We start from the raw sequence: 17,561 nt of genomic DNA, 5'->3' as shown, positions 1-17,561 counted from the left end.
TTTTTTAATGAGCCATAAATTTTGCTCCTGGATATCCTCTGGACTTAAACTGAGACAATTTGGTTTCTTTGTCCATGAGAGCTTCAAACAGTATTATCTCTGGACCAGCTCCATCTAGAATTTTCAGTTTGATTCAGCAAACTTACGGTACTAGGGTTGAGATCATTTGCTACAAATAGAAGTGCCTGGTTTTCTTGATTACCTTAGCACTGCCTTCTCTTTCATAAAGCTCACCCAATCCGACATGTGAACCCGTCTTCCTAAATTTTCCTGTACTATCATCATCAGTCACCCTCTGGCTTACAAGTTCTGTCTTCCTGGTGTCTACCAAACCAAACCAGCTCTCTTAAGGCCTGACTTTCTGAACTACATAGTTTCCACCACAAAGAATCAACTTTTTATTTCCCGTGTGTTCAGCGCCCTGGATGTACTCCGGACGGATGTACTCCGGACGCGTGGGGCCTTCGCTCTGCTCTGCCACTAACTGCACATACGACTGTCTGTCATATGAGCTGTTCTTCTTTGGACACGTCCCTTATAGTCCCCCTCTCCTCGTAAAGTGAGCATAATAATAAGAAGTGTCGCACAGTCGGCGCAAGATTAGATTGGCTGGCGGACATAAATTCGCCGGACAATTTGTTTATACCGACTGGAAGTAAACTTCGGTCCCGGTGCCACACGACTAGGGGGTACTGCGCATGCTCCGTTTCCCTCTACGCGCCTCTGCTCTCCCACTTCCGCTTCAAGGCGGGGCCGGAAGTGCAGCCGCGTCCGCTGGGCGCCGCGGGTGGAGGGACGCGCGGAGATGACGCAGGCAGCACCGGAAGCCGCTCCCCGGTGAGGCTGCGGACCCGGAGCGGCGGCCGCAGGTCCAGGTCTGTGTACTAGGCGGGGCCGGGTCTCGGAGGGGGTTGTTTGGCGCCCGCGCCTCTGCTGACCCGTCGCGCCTCGGGCTGTTTGCCTTTCTCTCCCTGCAGGCGCCATGGCTGCGGAGCGGACCCGGCCGCTGCGAGGCTCTGGCGGCCCGAGCGCGCCTAGTTGGTGTGAGCCCGGCGCGAGGTCCCGGGCCCCGGGGCGCTCGCTCAGGTCAGTGCCGCGCGGAACACAGCTCCGGGAGTAGGGGACCTGGGAGCGGCGAACGGGTTGAAGGGATGTGGAGTTGATTTAGAGATGGGAGAACTGAGTGACTGCCTCCTAGAGCTTCAGTTTCCTTAGCTGCGAAATGAGTTAACCATGATGTCCCAGGGCTGTTAATGAGTTGGAAGGATGAAGAAGTGTGGAGAGGTGGTTTATGAAGTACAAAGCGCTGTACTAATGTGAGGGACTGCGCCATAATTGTGGGTATGCCATGGAAACAGGTGTGTATGTGGAGTGCTGCTTGCAATAAAGATAGCAAGGTTAATGCTAAATAATGGTGGTAACCAGCGTTTCTTGTAGGCTTCCACTGTGCGGATACTGTGCTAAACGTTTTATGTGCATTATCCCGTTTATTCTTTGTAAAAGCGCTTGTAGGTAATGCTGTTAGTGGTTACCTTTCACCAGTGAGGAAGTTGGGCTTGAGATAGGTGAAGTGATTTGCCCAGGGTCACCCAGCAACAAGTGGGGTTGCAAAGCCCTATTTTAGAAACCCTATTTGTATTCTTTCAAAGCTTTTAAAAATTCATCTTAAAACTGAAGGCGTATATAAACAGATCAGATATTCATACGGTCTTAAATTCATAAAGGGACCTTCACTCCTATTCCTCAACCCTCCAGTATTCTCTGGAAACAACCAGTATTAACCAGCTTCTTGAGTATTCAAAAGATATTTTGTGTATATGTAAATTTAGATAAGCTCAGAGCCTCTGTTCTCTTTAATCCTGGTTGTGCTTGATAAGAAAAGAGAGGGAAGATGAAGCCTCTCTCCCAAAGATAGCAAATGTCTTGTTTTCTCTCTTGGTTAGGCCAGGTCCTGAGAGAGGAGAGGTAAACGGTATTCATCATGTTTAGTCAAGAATATTCTATTTTTAGTAAGACCTGGAAGTATAAGTTTTGTTTTGCTTTTTTGAGAAGGGTGGGGATTGGGTAAGATGGTGTGCCTGCTCCTTCCTGTGAGACCCAGTGAAAGTCACTCCACTTTGGGGACCATAAATTTCTTCATTTATTAAGGGCAGTTCACATACCTTTCGCAAGGTCGTGAAAATTATGTGAGGTAACATCTATGAGTAGTACTCTAGTGTTTCAAACCAGTACAAAGATGAGAGTTACCTAAGGGGACGTAGGGAGTTAACAGCAGAACCAGAGACCAAACCCAGGTCTCCCATCTCCCAGTTTAGGAATCTTTTCACATCTGTTTCAGAGCTTTGTGATTGTTAATACTGAGGGCAAAAGGGCAAGTTTTATGTTTAGTCTGAAGTTGGGGTCGGGGAGGAAGGATGGGACACCAGTTAAATTCCCAGTAAGTTTGAGCACTTGATGTTTTTCTTTTTTTCCTGTATATTTTAATCCATTTTAAGAGAAATGGGGGTTGGGGGGGGGGACAGACAAAAAAGAGAAACGGGTAATGTCCTAGGGTTGAAAGGGATGTTACTGGAGCTTTCCTGCCAGGTACTCATAGTAATAAAACTAACAAAAAGTGACATTTGAGTTACCCTACTGGGCTGTGTTCTAAGCTTGTCCCTGCTGTTTCTGATTCGTGCAGCCCTCAGGGTGAGCTAGCTTCCATTTTACAGATGACAGAACTGAAGTTCAGAAGTTAATTGAGTATGTCCATGATCATATAGGAAGTGGCTGAATCTGTGGAAGATTTGATTGACTTCAAAGCATTTTCCTTTACCTCAATCTGCCTCTATAGTTAGCTGTCCTTGACTATTCCCAGTAATGGGAAGCTCATCACCCTGGAGGCAGCTGTTCCATTATTGTAAAGCTCTGATGTTTTAAAAGCTCCTCCTTCAGTTGAATTGAAATCTCACTTCCTGAAGTATTCCCTATGGGGCCTTGTGCTGCCAGTACATGATATTCCTAGAGGCTCTCTACGAGTTCAGTTTAGACCTATGACCTTAAGAAAGTTCTCTCCAGAATCAGTTCATTTTTTAGAGAAACAAAAGCGGATTTTGTTTTAAAATAGTGCATTCTGCAAAGCTAATGGGTCCTACTTTATTTTAAAAAGATGCCTTTTTCATGATAGTGACAGATGAAAAACTGGATAAGACCTTCCCATAAAGGGTTCAGTAGCTTAAAGGGCAGTCTTTAAGAGTTGGAAGAAAAATTCTTGTTAAGAGAATGTGTAAATCTCAGAAATGCCTGGGTTTTTAAAGGTGCTCAATGGAAAACTCATCCCATAATCTCTGTGGTGTCATGGGTTCATTGATTGGTGTGCTGTACGATGTCTCTTAGTTATTTGGTAATGATACTGTTTTCATGGGTATTATAAATTTGCTTTGTGTCCATTTAAGTAACAGTTCATTGTACACAAATGTCAGTATTCCTAAGATGCGTATGTGGCACACTTTGTGTGTGTGGCCTGGCAGATGTGATAGAAGAGGCCCCTCCCCCCACTTCTTCATGGTAAAAAATGATTCCTGGGCACATGTTTTGGTTATATTTTTAATTGGCCAGGATTAATTAGCCGTTGGCGACATTTTGTGAATGTCCACGGAAACTTTTTTCTTGTCTTGCTGTGAATGATTGTTTTAAAGTAAAACTTTTCCAGAAATATTACAGATAAAAGGTCATTAGGATTCAGAAAAAGGAGGCTTGTTAATCTTGTTGGTGGCTTTTTTTTTTTTTTTGCTGTGCCAAGCAACTTGTGGGATCTTAGTTCCCTGGCCAGGGATCAAACCCAGGCCCTCTGGCAGTGAACGTGCAGTGTCCTAACCACTGGGCAACCAGGAAGTTCCCAGGACACTTGTTATCTTGTGTTAAGCTCGTACAGCTTTCCGTGAACTCATTAGTTTCTGGCAGCCAAGTAAATCCTTAAATTAATAAATCCTACCTAGCCCGAACCCTGAGACTTATTTTAAAGTCCATTCACTATTCGATAACATTAGACTCCAGATGATGTGATTAGAAGTGGTTCATTTGCTTTAACTGCTTTTTTGTCTGATAACAAATGTTCCTGTCAAATTTGATATTGGGAAATTAATGAAAATGATTTTTACATACCTTAGTATTAACGAAGTTGGACAGTGAGATCTGACTATTTGTGTAGACCTGATAAGTGATCATGGCATCTGGTCCCATCACTTCATGGCAAATAGATGGGGAAACAATGGAAACTGTGACTTTATTTTCTCGGGCTCCAAAATCACTGCAGATAATGACTGTAGCCATGAAATTAAAAGATACTTGCTCCTTGGAAGAAAAGCTATGACAAACCTAAACAGCATATTAAAAAGCAGAGATGTTACTTTGCTGACAAAGGTCTGTCTAGTCAAAGCTTTGGTTTTTCCAGTAGACATGTATGGATGTGATAGTTGGACCATAAAGAAAACTGAGTGCTGAAGAATTGATACTTTTGAACTGTGGTGTTGGAGAAGACTCTTGAGAGTCTCTTGGACTGCAGGGAGATCCAGCCAGTCAATCCTAAAGGACATCAGTCCTGAAAATGCACTGGAAGGACTGATGCTGAAGCTCCAATCCTTTGGCCACCTGCAGTGAAGAACTGACTCATTGGAAAAGACCCTGATGCTGGGAAAGATTGAAGGCAGGAGGAGAAGGGGACTGCAGAGGATGAGATGGTTGGATGGCTTCATCAACTCGATGGACATGAGATCGAGCAAGCTCTGGGAGTTGGTGATGGACAGGGAAGCCTGGTGTGCTTCTGTCCATAGGGTCACAGAGAGTCGGACACTACTAAGCGACTGAACTGATAAATGAATTTATTTTCCTCTTTCACTTTAATTTGGACGTTAGGTTTTTAAATTAGTATGACAATATGATGGGAAACTGGTTAGATTACAAGGAAAGTTTTTTTTAAATCATTGAAATGTTTCAACACATGAAAATCTAATTAAAAAAAAAAACAACCCATGTTGCTATTGCCCAGCACTAATATCTATCAACATGGCTGATCTTGGGAAAGGTGGTTTTCACAGATTTGCTTTACTTTTTCTTCTCTTCCCATAGTTTATTCCCTGTTGTTAAGAGTGGGTAGACACCTTGACATAGTATGGATTGATGGATACTTGTGTTTTGGGGGGGTGGGGTTCCAGTTAGCCTTAAAAGGGGAAGATGATATAATCAGATGGACTCAGTGCTCCCAGATCTTATCACCAGGTTGTGATTCTCCTGATGGTAGCTGGCTTCAGAGAGAGAGAGCTTGGTGTGTCTGAACGAGTCCTGATCTTGAGAGCACTGGCTTTTCGTCTATTCTGTTGCTATTTTAATAGCACTGTTGGCTGTAGGCAAATCACTTACCTTCTCTGACCTGCAACTTCCTCATGTGCAAAGTGAAGGAGATGGTACCTTTCTTTGTGCGTCTTGTAAGCATCAGGATGACTAATTTGTCTTATTTGTGCACACCTCCAGGACCCTGGTGGCTCTTGGGGGCACATGAGGTTAAGAGTTGTCACCAGCTCATAGTAACCTTATTAAAACAGACCATGTCAGGCCAGATAAGGCTTTTGATAATTCATGTTCTAACAGGCAATGCCTTAAAGGAAGTGGAAGAACCAGAACACTTGAGCCATATAACTTATTGCATCTGCTTATTTTTCTTCCTCAGACCTTTTTACCTAAACATCTATTGCAAAAGCCAATAGTCAGTTCTGTGATTCCTGTAACAGGTCAGGTTGTAACTAGCATGATAACTGATGTCTCAAGTTACTGCTCTAGAGACTGACTTTCTGGGTGTCACATCCTTGTCCTTATTTTTGTGATTTTTGTGCCCAAATACAGTGTATTTGAGAAAATGGTATCGTGATGATTTTGATGGGGGTTCTGTTATACAGAATACACTGTTTCATAAAGAATGAATACTTTGTAAATCTTTTACTGTGAAGATGCATGTAGCATGTGCTAGACTTCAGAAGGAGCAAGTTGCACACACCAAAATTAGGCTCACTTAGTTATGTTTTGGAGGTCACCATTTGTTAAAGTATGTTTTCTCAAATGTGTTTTCTGTGTGCATGGAAATTATTTCAGATAAATACAATGTATTAACTGTAAAGGTGTAATGTAACTAAGCTCTAAAGTTGTAACAGAGTTTTTTTGCACTAATTTTTAATACTTCATTTGTTAGCAGTCTTGCTTGAATGGTCTTTTTGAGCAGAACTAATACAATATTTTGATGTGCCACAGGTAAATTTTTCCATAACCTTATGGAGAGAAAGGACTTTGAGACATGGCTTGATAACATTTCTGTTACATTTCTTTCTCTGACGGACTTGCAGAAAAATGAAACTCTGGATCACCTGATTAGTCTGAGTGGGGCAGTCCAGCTCAGACACCTCTCCAATAACCTGGAGACTCTGCTCAAGCGGGACTTCCTCAAACTCCTTCCCCTGGAGCTCAGTTTTTATTTGTTAAAATGGCTCGACCCTCAGACTTTACTCACATGCTGCCTCGTCTCTAAACAGTGGAATAAGGTAATAAGTGCCTGTACAGAGGTGTGGCAGACGGCCTGTAAGAATTTGGGCTGGCAGATAGACGATTCTGTTCAGGACGCTTTGCACTGGAAGAAGGTTTATTTGAAGGCTATTTTGAGAATGAAGCAGCTGGAGGACCACGAAGCCTTTGAGACCTCATCTTTAATCGGACACAGTGCCAGAGTGTATGCACTTTACTACAAAGATGGACTTCTCTGTACAGGTAAGAGAGCCTGCAGCTTTTTATTTTTTTTAATTTTTGCGTTTCGTGGAGTGTAATCTTACAGACAGAACAAAATACTCCTCAGGCTTGAGAACGGCAGCCGTTAATTTTCTGAGATATCTATGACGGCATGATCCCTCCATCCCTGACTGGTTCCTCCTCTCCCCACCACCACCCCTTTATCCTTTTTCACTCTGAGAAGACAATTATTTTTATAAAATTTTATGAGAAGAAAGTTCCAGACATTCTTACAAATGTGATGTGAGTCTGAAACCTCTGACTATGTTTTTCTGTGCTTTTCTTCCATATATAGTCCTTCATGTTGGTTAATTTTTTTTTTTTTTCCCTATCAGCAGTGATTTTGGGGGAAAAAAAGTAGAAAACTTGCTGTCTGGTCCTAGCAAATAATTCATTTTAAAAGAATTATGAAACCGCTCTGTATTTGTTTCCTTGTATTTAAAATATGCAAATGGAGCTATTTCTCTTGCTCTTAAGATCCTGTGGTTCTGAGAAGAATTTAGAAGAGTTTGGGCATGGGAATGAGAATAATTGGATATTTTAAAACTCAGCAAGTAGGGCTTCCCTGGTTGCTCAGTGGTAAAGAATTCGCCTGCCAATGCAGGAGATGTGGGTTTGATCTCTGACTTGAGAAGATCCCCTGGAGAAGGAAATGGCAACCCACTTCAGTATTCTCGCCTGGGAAACCCCATGAACAGAGGAGCCCGGCGGGCTATAGTCGTGAAAAGAGTTAGACACGACTTAGTGACTAAACAACAACAATAACAACAAGTAGTTAGGTAACTTTTATTATAAATATAATGATTAAAGTTAGAATTATGTGCATCTTCCAGTTATAATGGGCATGTGTTTCTACATATGATTATACAGTTACTGCCTATGTTTTAGGCAGTACGTGTTAATAGGCATTGTGTATAATGACTAAGCAAAGTTTAGAATGGCTTGAGGTTCTAGATCATCTTATCAATGATCACAATGCTGTTCACTTCCATCATATATAATATACAGTATTGGGCTTCCCAGGTGGTGTGATGGTAAAGAAGCCGCCTGCCAATGCAGGAGACACAAGTTTGATCCCTGGGTCAGAAATATTCCCTGGAGTAGGAAGTGGCAACTCACTCCAGTATTGCCTGGGAAATTCCATGGACGGAGGAGCCTGACGGGCTGCCATCTGTGGGGTCACGAGGCATCAGAAGGGATGTGGCGACGGAGCCCAGCACAGCAGCCGCTTCCTCCAGGACGGCTGCTGACAAGCACTGGGGTGGGACCGAAACCGCACAGCGGTCACGCGCTGTTTCTCTGTGTAAACATATCATCATTGAGACATTTCCATATTAGTGTGTGTTCGGGTTGTTTCTGTTTTTATGGATATTTTTGTCTGCATTATTTTTTCCCTGTGGATTATTCATTTGAGGCGGAAGCCTCAGAGCAGAATCACTGGATCCAGAAGTACGGATGATTTTATAGCTCCTCTAGTGCCCTTGCCAGACGTATTGAATTGATGCTATGCCCACAGCAAAGTCTAAGTAAACCTGCTTCTCCCTCAGAGTCCTGCCATACTCAGTTTAATATTTTTAATAGTTAAGAGAGGTATGATTTCTCAAGACTGCTTTAAAGCTGAATTTCTTTATTCGTTGAGGATGTCCATTTTCTTACGTGGTGACATTCTCTGAAATGCTCAACACTTTGTCTGTTTTATAAAGTAAACCTTTACGGTATTTCGTGGTTTTGTCTGTCGCCCTGAGATTACTCCATGCTCATATTATTTTCCCTGTCCTAGTAAAAGCCTGATTACTGGAACAACATCATCTGTTCTTCTGTACCTTGATGTACTTTCCCACCTGTGGTGATGACTTTTCAATATTCTTTTTGCCTCATAATCACTGACAGTTTTTTTTTCTAAGATTAAGATGCCATATTGCCTTTGAACTTGGCACTTATTCACGCTTGGGTCAATACTGGCAGTTGACTCATTTTCAAAACTAGCTCCAGCTTTTTTTTTTTTAATGTCTTGTTAAACTTCGCTTTTGAAATGCAATAAAACCTCAGTTACTTGGCACAGAAGTGAATGGAATACATTCACTGAATTCCCTAATTACCTGGGCAGTTAATATCTACAAATGACTGTGGACACAACCCTGCATTTTAAGATTATTCTCCAGGTGAGTCTATATGCTATCTTATTTTTATTATGATTAAATTCACCGGCTTTGCTTATGGAAAATTATGCTGTTGAAAATGATTCAAAGCATTTGTTTAAAGCAGCATTCCTGGGACTGTTACTAGCAAGAAATATTTGCTAATAGAATTAAACATGTGTTTGTATCACCTTGTCACTTAAGAGCTTGTCTTTTCACTGTTGTTGAATTGGGAAATTCTGAATTTGGCAATAAACTTAGTGACTCTCAGATTAGCCCTTAAGCAAGCAGTGAAACAGTATTACCAAAAGGATTAATAATGCTAAAAATTAGCATGGTATAGATTGTATGATTGTATGAGATTGTATATATGTTCAGAATTTCAGAAATTCTGCTTATTTCTGAAATGGTAAGAAAGGAACCTATTGTGATTTGTGCTCTTCAGTAGATATTTGTTTATGAAATGCCTACTGTGAGACAGACAGCGTAAGCATGCATAGCTGAATTAGAATTGTTCTTTCCTCAAAGAACGTCCACACTGTGATCAGGAAGGTAACCTGGTGGAGTGACAGTCTCTGTGTGAACTGTGGCTGATAAGGAAACGCTGACGTGCAGAGTCACTGCTCTGCTGCAGGAGAGAATTCCCATGAGGAGTTCAGACTCGGAACTGTCAGATCTGACTTTGCCGGGGAAGCCCCAAGTCTAGGTTTTTGTGAAATAGCCTGATTTTTTAAAAAGTATTAATTTTCTAAGTATTATTCAAATTTTAAAAATATTGTGGTTGGATCATATTCAACCTGTAAATGGCTATATTGTGACATCTGACTTACAAGCAGGCAAAAGAGAAAAACAAGAGCTATAAAAGAGGTATGATCAGATGATGTATTTAACTAGTTTTGTTGTGGTGAACATTTCACAGTATATACAGATGTCAAATCGTTAACATTACACGCCTAGAATTAACACAATGTTGTCTGTCAGTTATATCTTAATTAAAAGAGAGACCAACCAAAAAAATGATGTAGTTGAATTGTATGAGGAAAATAAAATTATGTAGTTGTTCAAAAGAAGGAATGGTTTCTTCATTTGAGAAAGTAGAGTAGTGTTTATGTTGGGTTTTGAAGAATATATACATTTTGGAGACTTGAGATACACAGTCAGGGTTTTCCAATAGGAAGAGAAGCATTTTAAAGGCGTGGAAAGGTCCAATCATGGAGGAGGAAAATACAGAAAACCCATTTTGACGAAAATCTTAGAATATAAATGGGGACTCTAAGACTCTTAGAATATAATCTGAAGAAATAGGTTTGGGCTGGAATGAAGTGAACATGTATTTGGACAGTTTTCTATGAACTTTGAATGATTTTTGAGCGGAAAAAAGAGTCTGGTTCAGAGCTTTCCACTTCAAAGAAACTAGTGTTTCTTGTTTCTGTCAGACTTGGGTTCTCTTTTTACAAGATTTTACAGTATCCCCCCGTCATGAATTAAAAGTCATGGAAGCAGCTTATCTATACATACACATTTTAAGAATCAATATAATAGCCAAAGTCTGACCCAGAGGAGAAATTAGAGAACTGTAATTTAAAATAACATTGAACACATGCTCAACCATGGCTATTCTAGAAGGTGGGACTCAGATGTCATATACTGTCATTGTGAACATGGCACTGTGAATATAAAATGTTGTATTTGTGTCACAGATACCATCCATGACTTGGTCTTTTCAAATGGTGAAAAACCCTTAGCAGAGTCCCCAGGAAAGTACATCTTTCCCAGTTTATCTGATAGTTGCTGCTGCTGCTGCTAAGTCACTTCAGTCGTGCCCGACTCTGTGCGACCCCATAGACAGCAGCCCACCAGGCTCTGCCGTCCTTAGGATTGTCCAGGCAAGAACACTGGAGTGGGTTGCCATTTCCTTCTCCAATGCATGAAAGTGAAAAATGAAAGTGAAGTCGCTTAGTCGTGTCCGACTCAGCGACCCCATGGACTGGAGCCTACCAGGCTCCTCCGTCCATGGGATTTTCCAGGCAAGAGTACTGGAGTGGGGTGCCATTGCCTTCTCCTATTCATGTCAGTATAACCTAGTTAATCAACTACAGTTAACAAAGTGAAATCACTCAGTCGTGTCTGACTCTTTGCAACCCCATGGACTGTAGCCTACCAGGCTTCTTCGTCCATGGGATTTTCCAGGCAAGAATACTGGAGTGGGTTGCCATTTCCTTCTCCTATCTGATAGTTACACTCATAGAAAATTAAGCACACAGTTAACCTGCTAATATGCTTTGTAAAACAGCAAAAATTAGGCTCAGATAACTAAGAATAAGCTTTACACTTAGGAATATCTGGCAGGACCTTCAAGAACGTCACGCAGAATACAAGATGATTCTCTGTGCACTGCAAACATTACACTGTGTCCAGCATTCCTGGTCTCTGCCGAGTAGAGGCCAGTAATGTCCTCTCACGGTGACAACGAAGCCTACCATTTCTAAAGTGTTCCCCCAGAAGATACTAATTCTTTTGATACCTTTTGACAGACAGATCTCGAGGTTCCAAATTAAATTACTGGTCCGTTGCAGTTTAGATGAGTTTAAATAGGTCTAGATACAGGATGCCAAGGGTAGAGGTTTTTGAAAGTAGCAGTTGAATGGAAGAGCAGCTATTGAAATAGAAATGACAGGATTTGGCAGTGAATTGGGTATGTGGCAAGGAATAGGGGTATTTCAAAAACGACTGCACGTATGAATGCGCAGATAGTCCTAGTAAAAGCATAGAAACCGAGAATAACTTCAGGAGGATAGATGGAGGTCAGTGTGGGGTGCACTGCATCTGATCGGATGTGTAAGTGGGGACACCCATACTATGGGGAGATGCAGGGTAGGAGCTTTCCAGAGTGCTCAGGGCTAGAGAGAATGATCCAGGAGTCAGTCACCCCATAGCTGTGGCTGCAGGTGAAATTTTAAAAGGAGATGGAGAGAGGAAGAAGAATGATAGAGTGTAGAGTGGATCCTTTGAGTGTGTACCCAGAGACAGGGGAGCGGTGAAGAGACAGAAGGGTGATAAAGAGAGTTTTAAAAAGGAGAATCAAAGTTGCCTGTCTCAAAGAGGCACTAGTAAATGTTTATTCAGTGGGTTAACAGAGTCAAATGACTCAGGTGGTTTGAGAGCTGAGATCTGATTCTACCAGTTAAATATTTAAACTTGGCTTGATAAGATGGCTTACTCTATTTGCGTTACAGCTCATTTTTCTGCTTACCTTTGTTACATTACCCATCTCTGTAATTTTTATATTGAAGTTTGTTTTCACCCTGTTGCATGAATTGAGAGGGCTTTTTTCCCCTCTCGTGCAATGAAAAATAGTCTACATGTGTTTAGCTCACTGTCCTCTCTGCACAGTACCATTGATACCCCTCTGAAAACGCGTTGGCTTGGTCATCTCAGCACATGAGAGCCTGTGAAGGTTGACGTAAAGCAGAAGAGAGAGTAATGGCTCCCTAAAGGCTTAGCAGCTGGAGTCAGGCTTATGCCTTGTAAAACGGAGTGCAACCCAACCTGATTCTCCAACCTGATTGTTTTCTGATGTTTCTTGTGGTGTAAAATTGAATGGCCTAATGTTTTCCTGTATAACATTAGATAATCTGCTCCCCCCCCCTTTTTTTAACAAATTGTGGGAAAATAGAAGATTTACCATTTTAACCATTTTAAATGCACAGTTCAGGGCCATTAAGTTGTTTCACAGACATCACCGCCGTCTGTCTCCAGAACTTTTCGCATCTTCTCAAACTGAAACCATATTTGTTAATCACTGACACCCTACCCCCTCCTCCCACAGCCCCAGGCAACCATCATGCTACTTTCTCTGAATTTGAGTACTCCAAGTAGCTCATGGCTGTACTCTTAACAGTATTTGTTCTTTTGTGACTGACTTAATGTCACTTGGCATGATGTCTCCATGTTTCCTCCGTGTTGTTGCTTATGTCAGAATTTCCTTTCTTTTTGAGGCTGAATAGTAACCCTCTGACGTATAGGCCACGTTTTGTATATCCTCCTGCCTAGTTTATAAGTGGCCTTCCTGCTTCCAGCTTTGCTCCCCTTCAAGTCTTTTTCTGTGATGCTGCTGTCGAGGTATTTCAGAAATGCAGATAAGGTCATAGTTAAACATCCTCCATACCCAGTTCTGCATCCTGACCTTTCCCACTACTTCCCAGTCACACTGAACTGTTGTCAGCGTCCATGTTTGAGGCAGTGCATTTTGACAAGCCTTGTCAATAATTCCTAGATAGTTTTTATTAATAGAATGGGTTCAAGGAGTTCTTCATGAATCTACCCTAAATGCCTGTTCACATATATTTATATAATAAATAGAGGTATTTAATAGGTACTTAAATAGTTATATTCCGGGGATTGGTAAACCACAAACCTCAGGGGCCAGATCCAGCAGAGTGGAGTAATTGCCCCCGAGACTATGTGGCTCAAGAAGACTAACATATTTACTGTCCAGTCTTTTACAGAAAAACTTTGGCTGAGCTCTGGCATATACTGTTGATGTTTTATTTTTTTGATTGAGGACAGGGTGCTGATCGCTTTATTCATCCTTTAGATTTCAACTTGTTAATACTGAAAATTTTTTTTTAACTTTGTAGAGTATTTATTCTTATTTATTTACTTTTGGCAGTGCCATGTGGCCTGCGAGGTCTTAGTCCCTGACCAGTGATTGAACCCATGCCACTGGCATTGGGAGCTCCGAGTCTTAGCCACTGGACCACCAGGGAAGTCCTAAGTTTGGGTACTTTTTAAGCCGTGAAATCCCTTCTTCAAACAGTCCTACACCAAGGCCTGGCTTCACAGCAGATCCGAGTGTGTAGTGTGGAGCTGGTCGTGCCTGCTCCTAGGGTGTGTTTGTGGGACACCTTGATGTTGAGGAGCACAGCTGTCGACTCAGTGGAGCCTCGTCTGGGGTGCCCTCTCCTTCCACCCCCTGCTCGTGTTTGCTGTGGGCTTGGCACTGCCCACCACCTCACTGAGTGGTTGTTGCTTGTTTAGCCTCTCTGTCTGCCTTGGAAGACTAAGCTCCATAAGAGCAGGACCCCTGCCTGACGCAAAAGCTCTCTAAACATGGGGTGAATGAATGAATGCGACCCTGTTAGACACCGGCAGGAAATCTGAGCCAAGCTCAGTTAGAACCAAACGTGACTTCTTTTCCTGCTTTAGCTTCCTAGGAATACAGTCACAAAATGCAGACTCTGCCAAAAATCTGAGAGGACCTTAAAGGCTACCTGGACCTGTGCTGTCCAGTGTGGTAGCCACTCACCACACCTGACCTCTGAGCACCTGAGAGATGGCTAGTTCAAACTGAGATGTGAAGTACGAAGTACTTGCTGGATTTGGAAGACTTAGAATGTAAACCATTTCATTAATAAATTTCTATATCAATTACATTAGCTGATAATGTTTTTGGCATACTGAGTTAAAAATTAAATTATTTCCCCTTTTTTGTACTTTTTAAAGTAAATATTAGAAAAATTTACATTGCGTATGTGGCTTGTCTTATCTTTCTATCGGATAGTATTCTTAGGTCATTGGTTCTCGATGCATTGCTAATAAGTTCACCTGGCAAGTTTTTATGATTATTGGCTCCTGCCTCAGATGTTCTGAGTTAGAATCTCTGAAGATAAGGCCTAGCATGTATGTCTTGATAAAGCTCTCCAGTTGATTCTGATGCCTCATATGCCATTGAGAACCACCAGCCAAGTCTCACCTTTCATTTTCTAGAAAGGAAACTGAATCCCTAATGAGTAAAACAACAACAAATAGAGTCTTCATTTCAGTATGCTCTCTTAGGGTTTTCCCAGGTTGAAATTTCTGCTCTGCTCTTTCATAACTGATAGCTCTTTTTCCATTGTCTGAAACAGTGGCTCTTGATCAGTCCTTAAAGGTGGAATTGTGTCTGGCTTTATTTAGTGATTTAAGCTTTTTGAAAACTGATCACTTGGTGCTTTTCCAGGATACCATGTCCTTATTACAGGAATTGCATTTATGTATCTTCAAAATGACTTTCTCTTTGTCAATTCTTAATATTTTATAAAGGTAAATTGTGAAACATGAATTAATCATTAGGATTTTAAATGTGATTTCCCCAGTGGCTCAGTGGTAAAGAATCTGTTTGCAGTGCAGGAGACACAGGTTCGATCCCTGGGTCTGGAAGGTCCCCCGGAGGAGGAAATGGCAACCCACTCCAGTATTCTTGCCTGGGAAATCCCATTGACAGAGGAGCCTAGTGGGCTACAGTTTATGGGGCCACAAAGAGTCAGACATGACTTGGTTACTAAACAGTAATGTTGTGAATTGTTACACAATTTTCATCAGAGGCAGAAGTAAAACCTGCCTTTTATCCTGCATAATCTTAAGAGACTTTACAAGCTCTTTGCTGAATTGTTGTGAATGTCTGGGAATAGTTTATGTCTTGATTTCTTTGAAGTTCCTTCACACATTTCAGGATGGCTCAAGAAATTAGCAGTTAGCCTTTGTAGAAGTTAACCAGTGATCGGGGCTTGTCTTTGACTTGCCTTAGAGTGGAACGTGTTCCAGCCTACAGCTTTACTATTTCAGCGTTCCTATTTGTTCAGAGTTGTTGGATAATGGACAGGCAGGCAAGTGTACACATGCAGTGATAGGTAATACCCATCATTGTAAGCTTAAGTCAGAGAGCTCATGATAGCCAGAGATTTAGGGAAGTTTGCAAGTGGAAGCACCAAGGGATGCTCCAGTCTAACACAGCTCTATAACCTGGAGCATTTGGGGGAAAGGACTAAACTAAGGCTTGGAGTGAGTCCCAGGGCTACTAGCACTGTTTTGGCGACGCAGAACAGGCTGTGATCCTCTCTCTCTGCTTTGGTTTTCCCCAGCTATAAAGTGGGAGTGCTGGAGGAGGTTAAGGTTCTCCTTTAAGGATGCCATCTTTGGGGACTGATTTTACTTCTTCAGGGTTTGTCTTCTTACTAACCTCCCTGTTTTTCTCTTGAAGGGTCAGATGACTTGTCTGCAAAACTGTGGGATGTGAGCACAGGGCAGTGTGTCTATGGCATCCAGACCCACACTTGTGCTGCGGTGAAGTTTGATGAGCAGAAGCTTGTGACAGGCTCCTTTGACAACACTGTGGCCTGCTGGGAGTGGAGCTCCGGAGCCAGGACCCAGCACTTCCGGGGGCACACGGGGGCGGGTGGGTCGCGTTTCTTCGAGGTTTTCCACAGTTACTTTAACCACACTGCTTAAAGCCAGGGGCCAAGAATGTGATCCCTCTTTTTTTTTTTTTTTTTTAATTTAATCTGTCTTTCCCCCTACTTCTTTTTCAGTCAGTACAGTTAATCCCTTTAATTCAGGTTATTCTTACTTACAATTTTACCTCGAATTTTGCTTTTCCTTGGCCCATTTTTTAACTCGTAATGCCCTTATTATGCCCTTATGCTAGGAGAGGCAGTTCTTCTTTTCTCCTGTTTCATTTATTTCCTGTTTGCACAGTCGGCCCCCTTTGTTTTGATCAAGTTCCATACCTCCAAATTGAGTAAATGTAAATTTAGTCCACTTTATTTGTAGAATTAGGCCTGGAAATCCTTAGGAGTGACTACACAAATTACATCAAATTGGAGCTTGGTTGGTGATAATCTCTTGCTAAGAGACAAGATGAAAAGGAGATACCTGAATATTTCCTAATAAGGTTGCAGCAGCCTTAGTTTGTAAAACTGGTCATTCGAACGAAGCCTTTTGATCAGAACATCTCTGCTGCATTGTATCCTGGAGCTTTGTGCAGAAATCATGGGATCTAGTTCCCTTCTCCGCCCCCCACCCTGTTACCCACTGCATTAGCCTCTGAGAGTCACAGTCTGTGCTCGTGAGCATCACGTTTGTGAGTGCCTTCCTGGACACCCTAAACAGGTTGAGTTTCTCGGCTGTAGGTTTTCCAGTAACCTGTGTAACACCCATCATACAAGTGAGTATGGTAGCTGGTTTCCCCACCAACCTGTCAGCTCTAGGAGGACAGGGATCCCACCTGTCTTATTCACCCTTAGGTCCTGAATTCCTTGCATGGTGCTCAGTAATTCTTTAAAGTAAATTTAGCTGTTTTATGGCAAAAAAACCCCCAGTAAACCCCACCAAATCTGCATCCCCCATTTTGTTTGTCATCCTGTACATTTTTCTTCAGTCTGCTACCACTTGTTTGTAGTAATTGATATTTGGAAATACATGCTTTAACATGGAGCCTATGTATCAAACTGAGTGTCATGTTCCACAGTGTCAAGGATCACACCTGTCCCAGGTGACTACACCCGTCAGCTTTGAGGGCCCTGTTCTAAAAAATTCCCTCCTTACTGTTCCCAGAACATTGCCGTGGCTTCTCCTAACTCCATGCCTTTGCTGTTCCCTCTACCTGCAGTATTCTCTTTCTTTTCTTGATAAACTACTCATCCTTCAGGGCCCACCTCCAATATCGCCTCTTCCCTGAAGTCCTCCCTGATACCCCTGGGCAGAATTAGTCATTCTCCTTGGTGTTTCCCTAGCAAGAGGTAAACATTTACTTTTTTTTTGGACTTCCTTCTCCACCCCTCACTTAGTCAGAGTTCC

General features: G+C 42.1%; 1 protein-coding gene across 7 annotated transcripts in view; it reads left to right on the top strand.

Moving 5' to 3' along the window:
- The first annotated feature begins 829 nt into the window (after window positions 1-829).
- FBXW2 (F-box and WD repeat domain containing 2) overlaps window positions 830-17,561 on the top strand; it is a 34,684-nt gene continuing 17,952 nt past the window's right edge. Inside the window, exons 1-4 of one of the 7 annotated variants that reach the window (XM_081528508.1) lie at window positions 830-875; window positions 978-1,086; window positions 6,372-6,789; window positions 15,967-16,161. In XM_081528508.1, coding sequence (XP_081384634.1) covers window positions 6,687-6,789; window positions 15,967-16,161 — 298 coding nt within the window. In that variant the 5' untranslated portion in view covers window positions 830-875; window positions 978-1,086; window positions 6,372-6,686. Of the gene's footprint in view, window positions 876-977; window positions 1,359-6,279; window positions 6,790-15,966; window positions 16,162-17,561 lie in introns of all 7 variants that reach the window. The other 6 variants (XM_081528484.1, XM_081528489.1, XM_081528519.1 and 3 more) reach the window with 6 other exon arrangements.

The sequence above is a fragment of the Giraffa tippelskirchi genome, chromosome 1, assembly GCF_054371585.1.
Source record: "Giraffa tippelskirchi isolate mGirTip1 chromosome 1, T2T-mGirTip1v1.2.pri, whole genome shotgun sequence".
NCBI lineage: Eukaryota > Metazoa > Chordata > Mammalia > Artiodactyla > Giraffidae > Giraffa > Giraffa tippelskirchi.
Note: the sequence above shows the minus strand (reverse complement) of the source record. Positions and strands in the feature narration are given on the sequence as shown.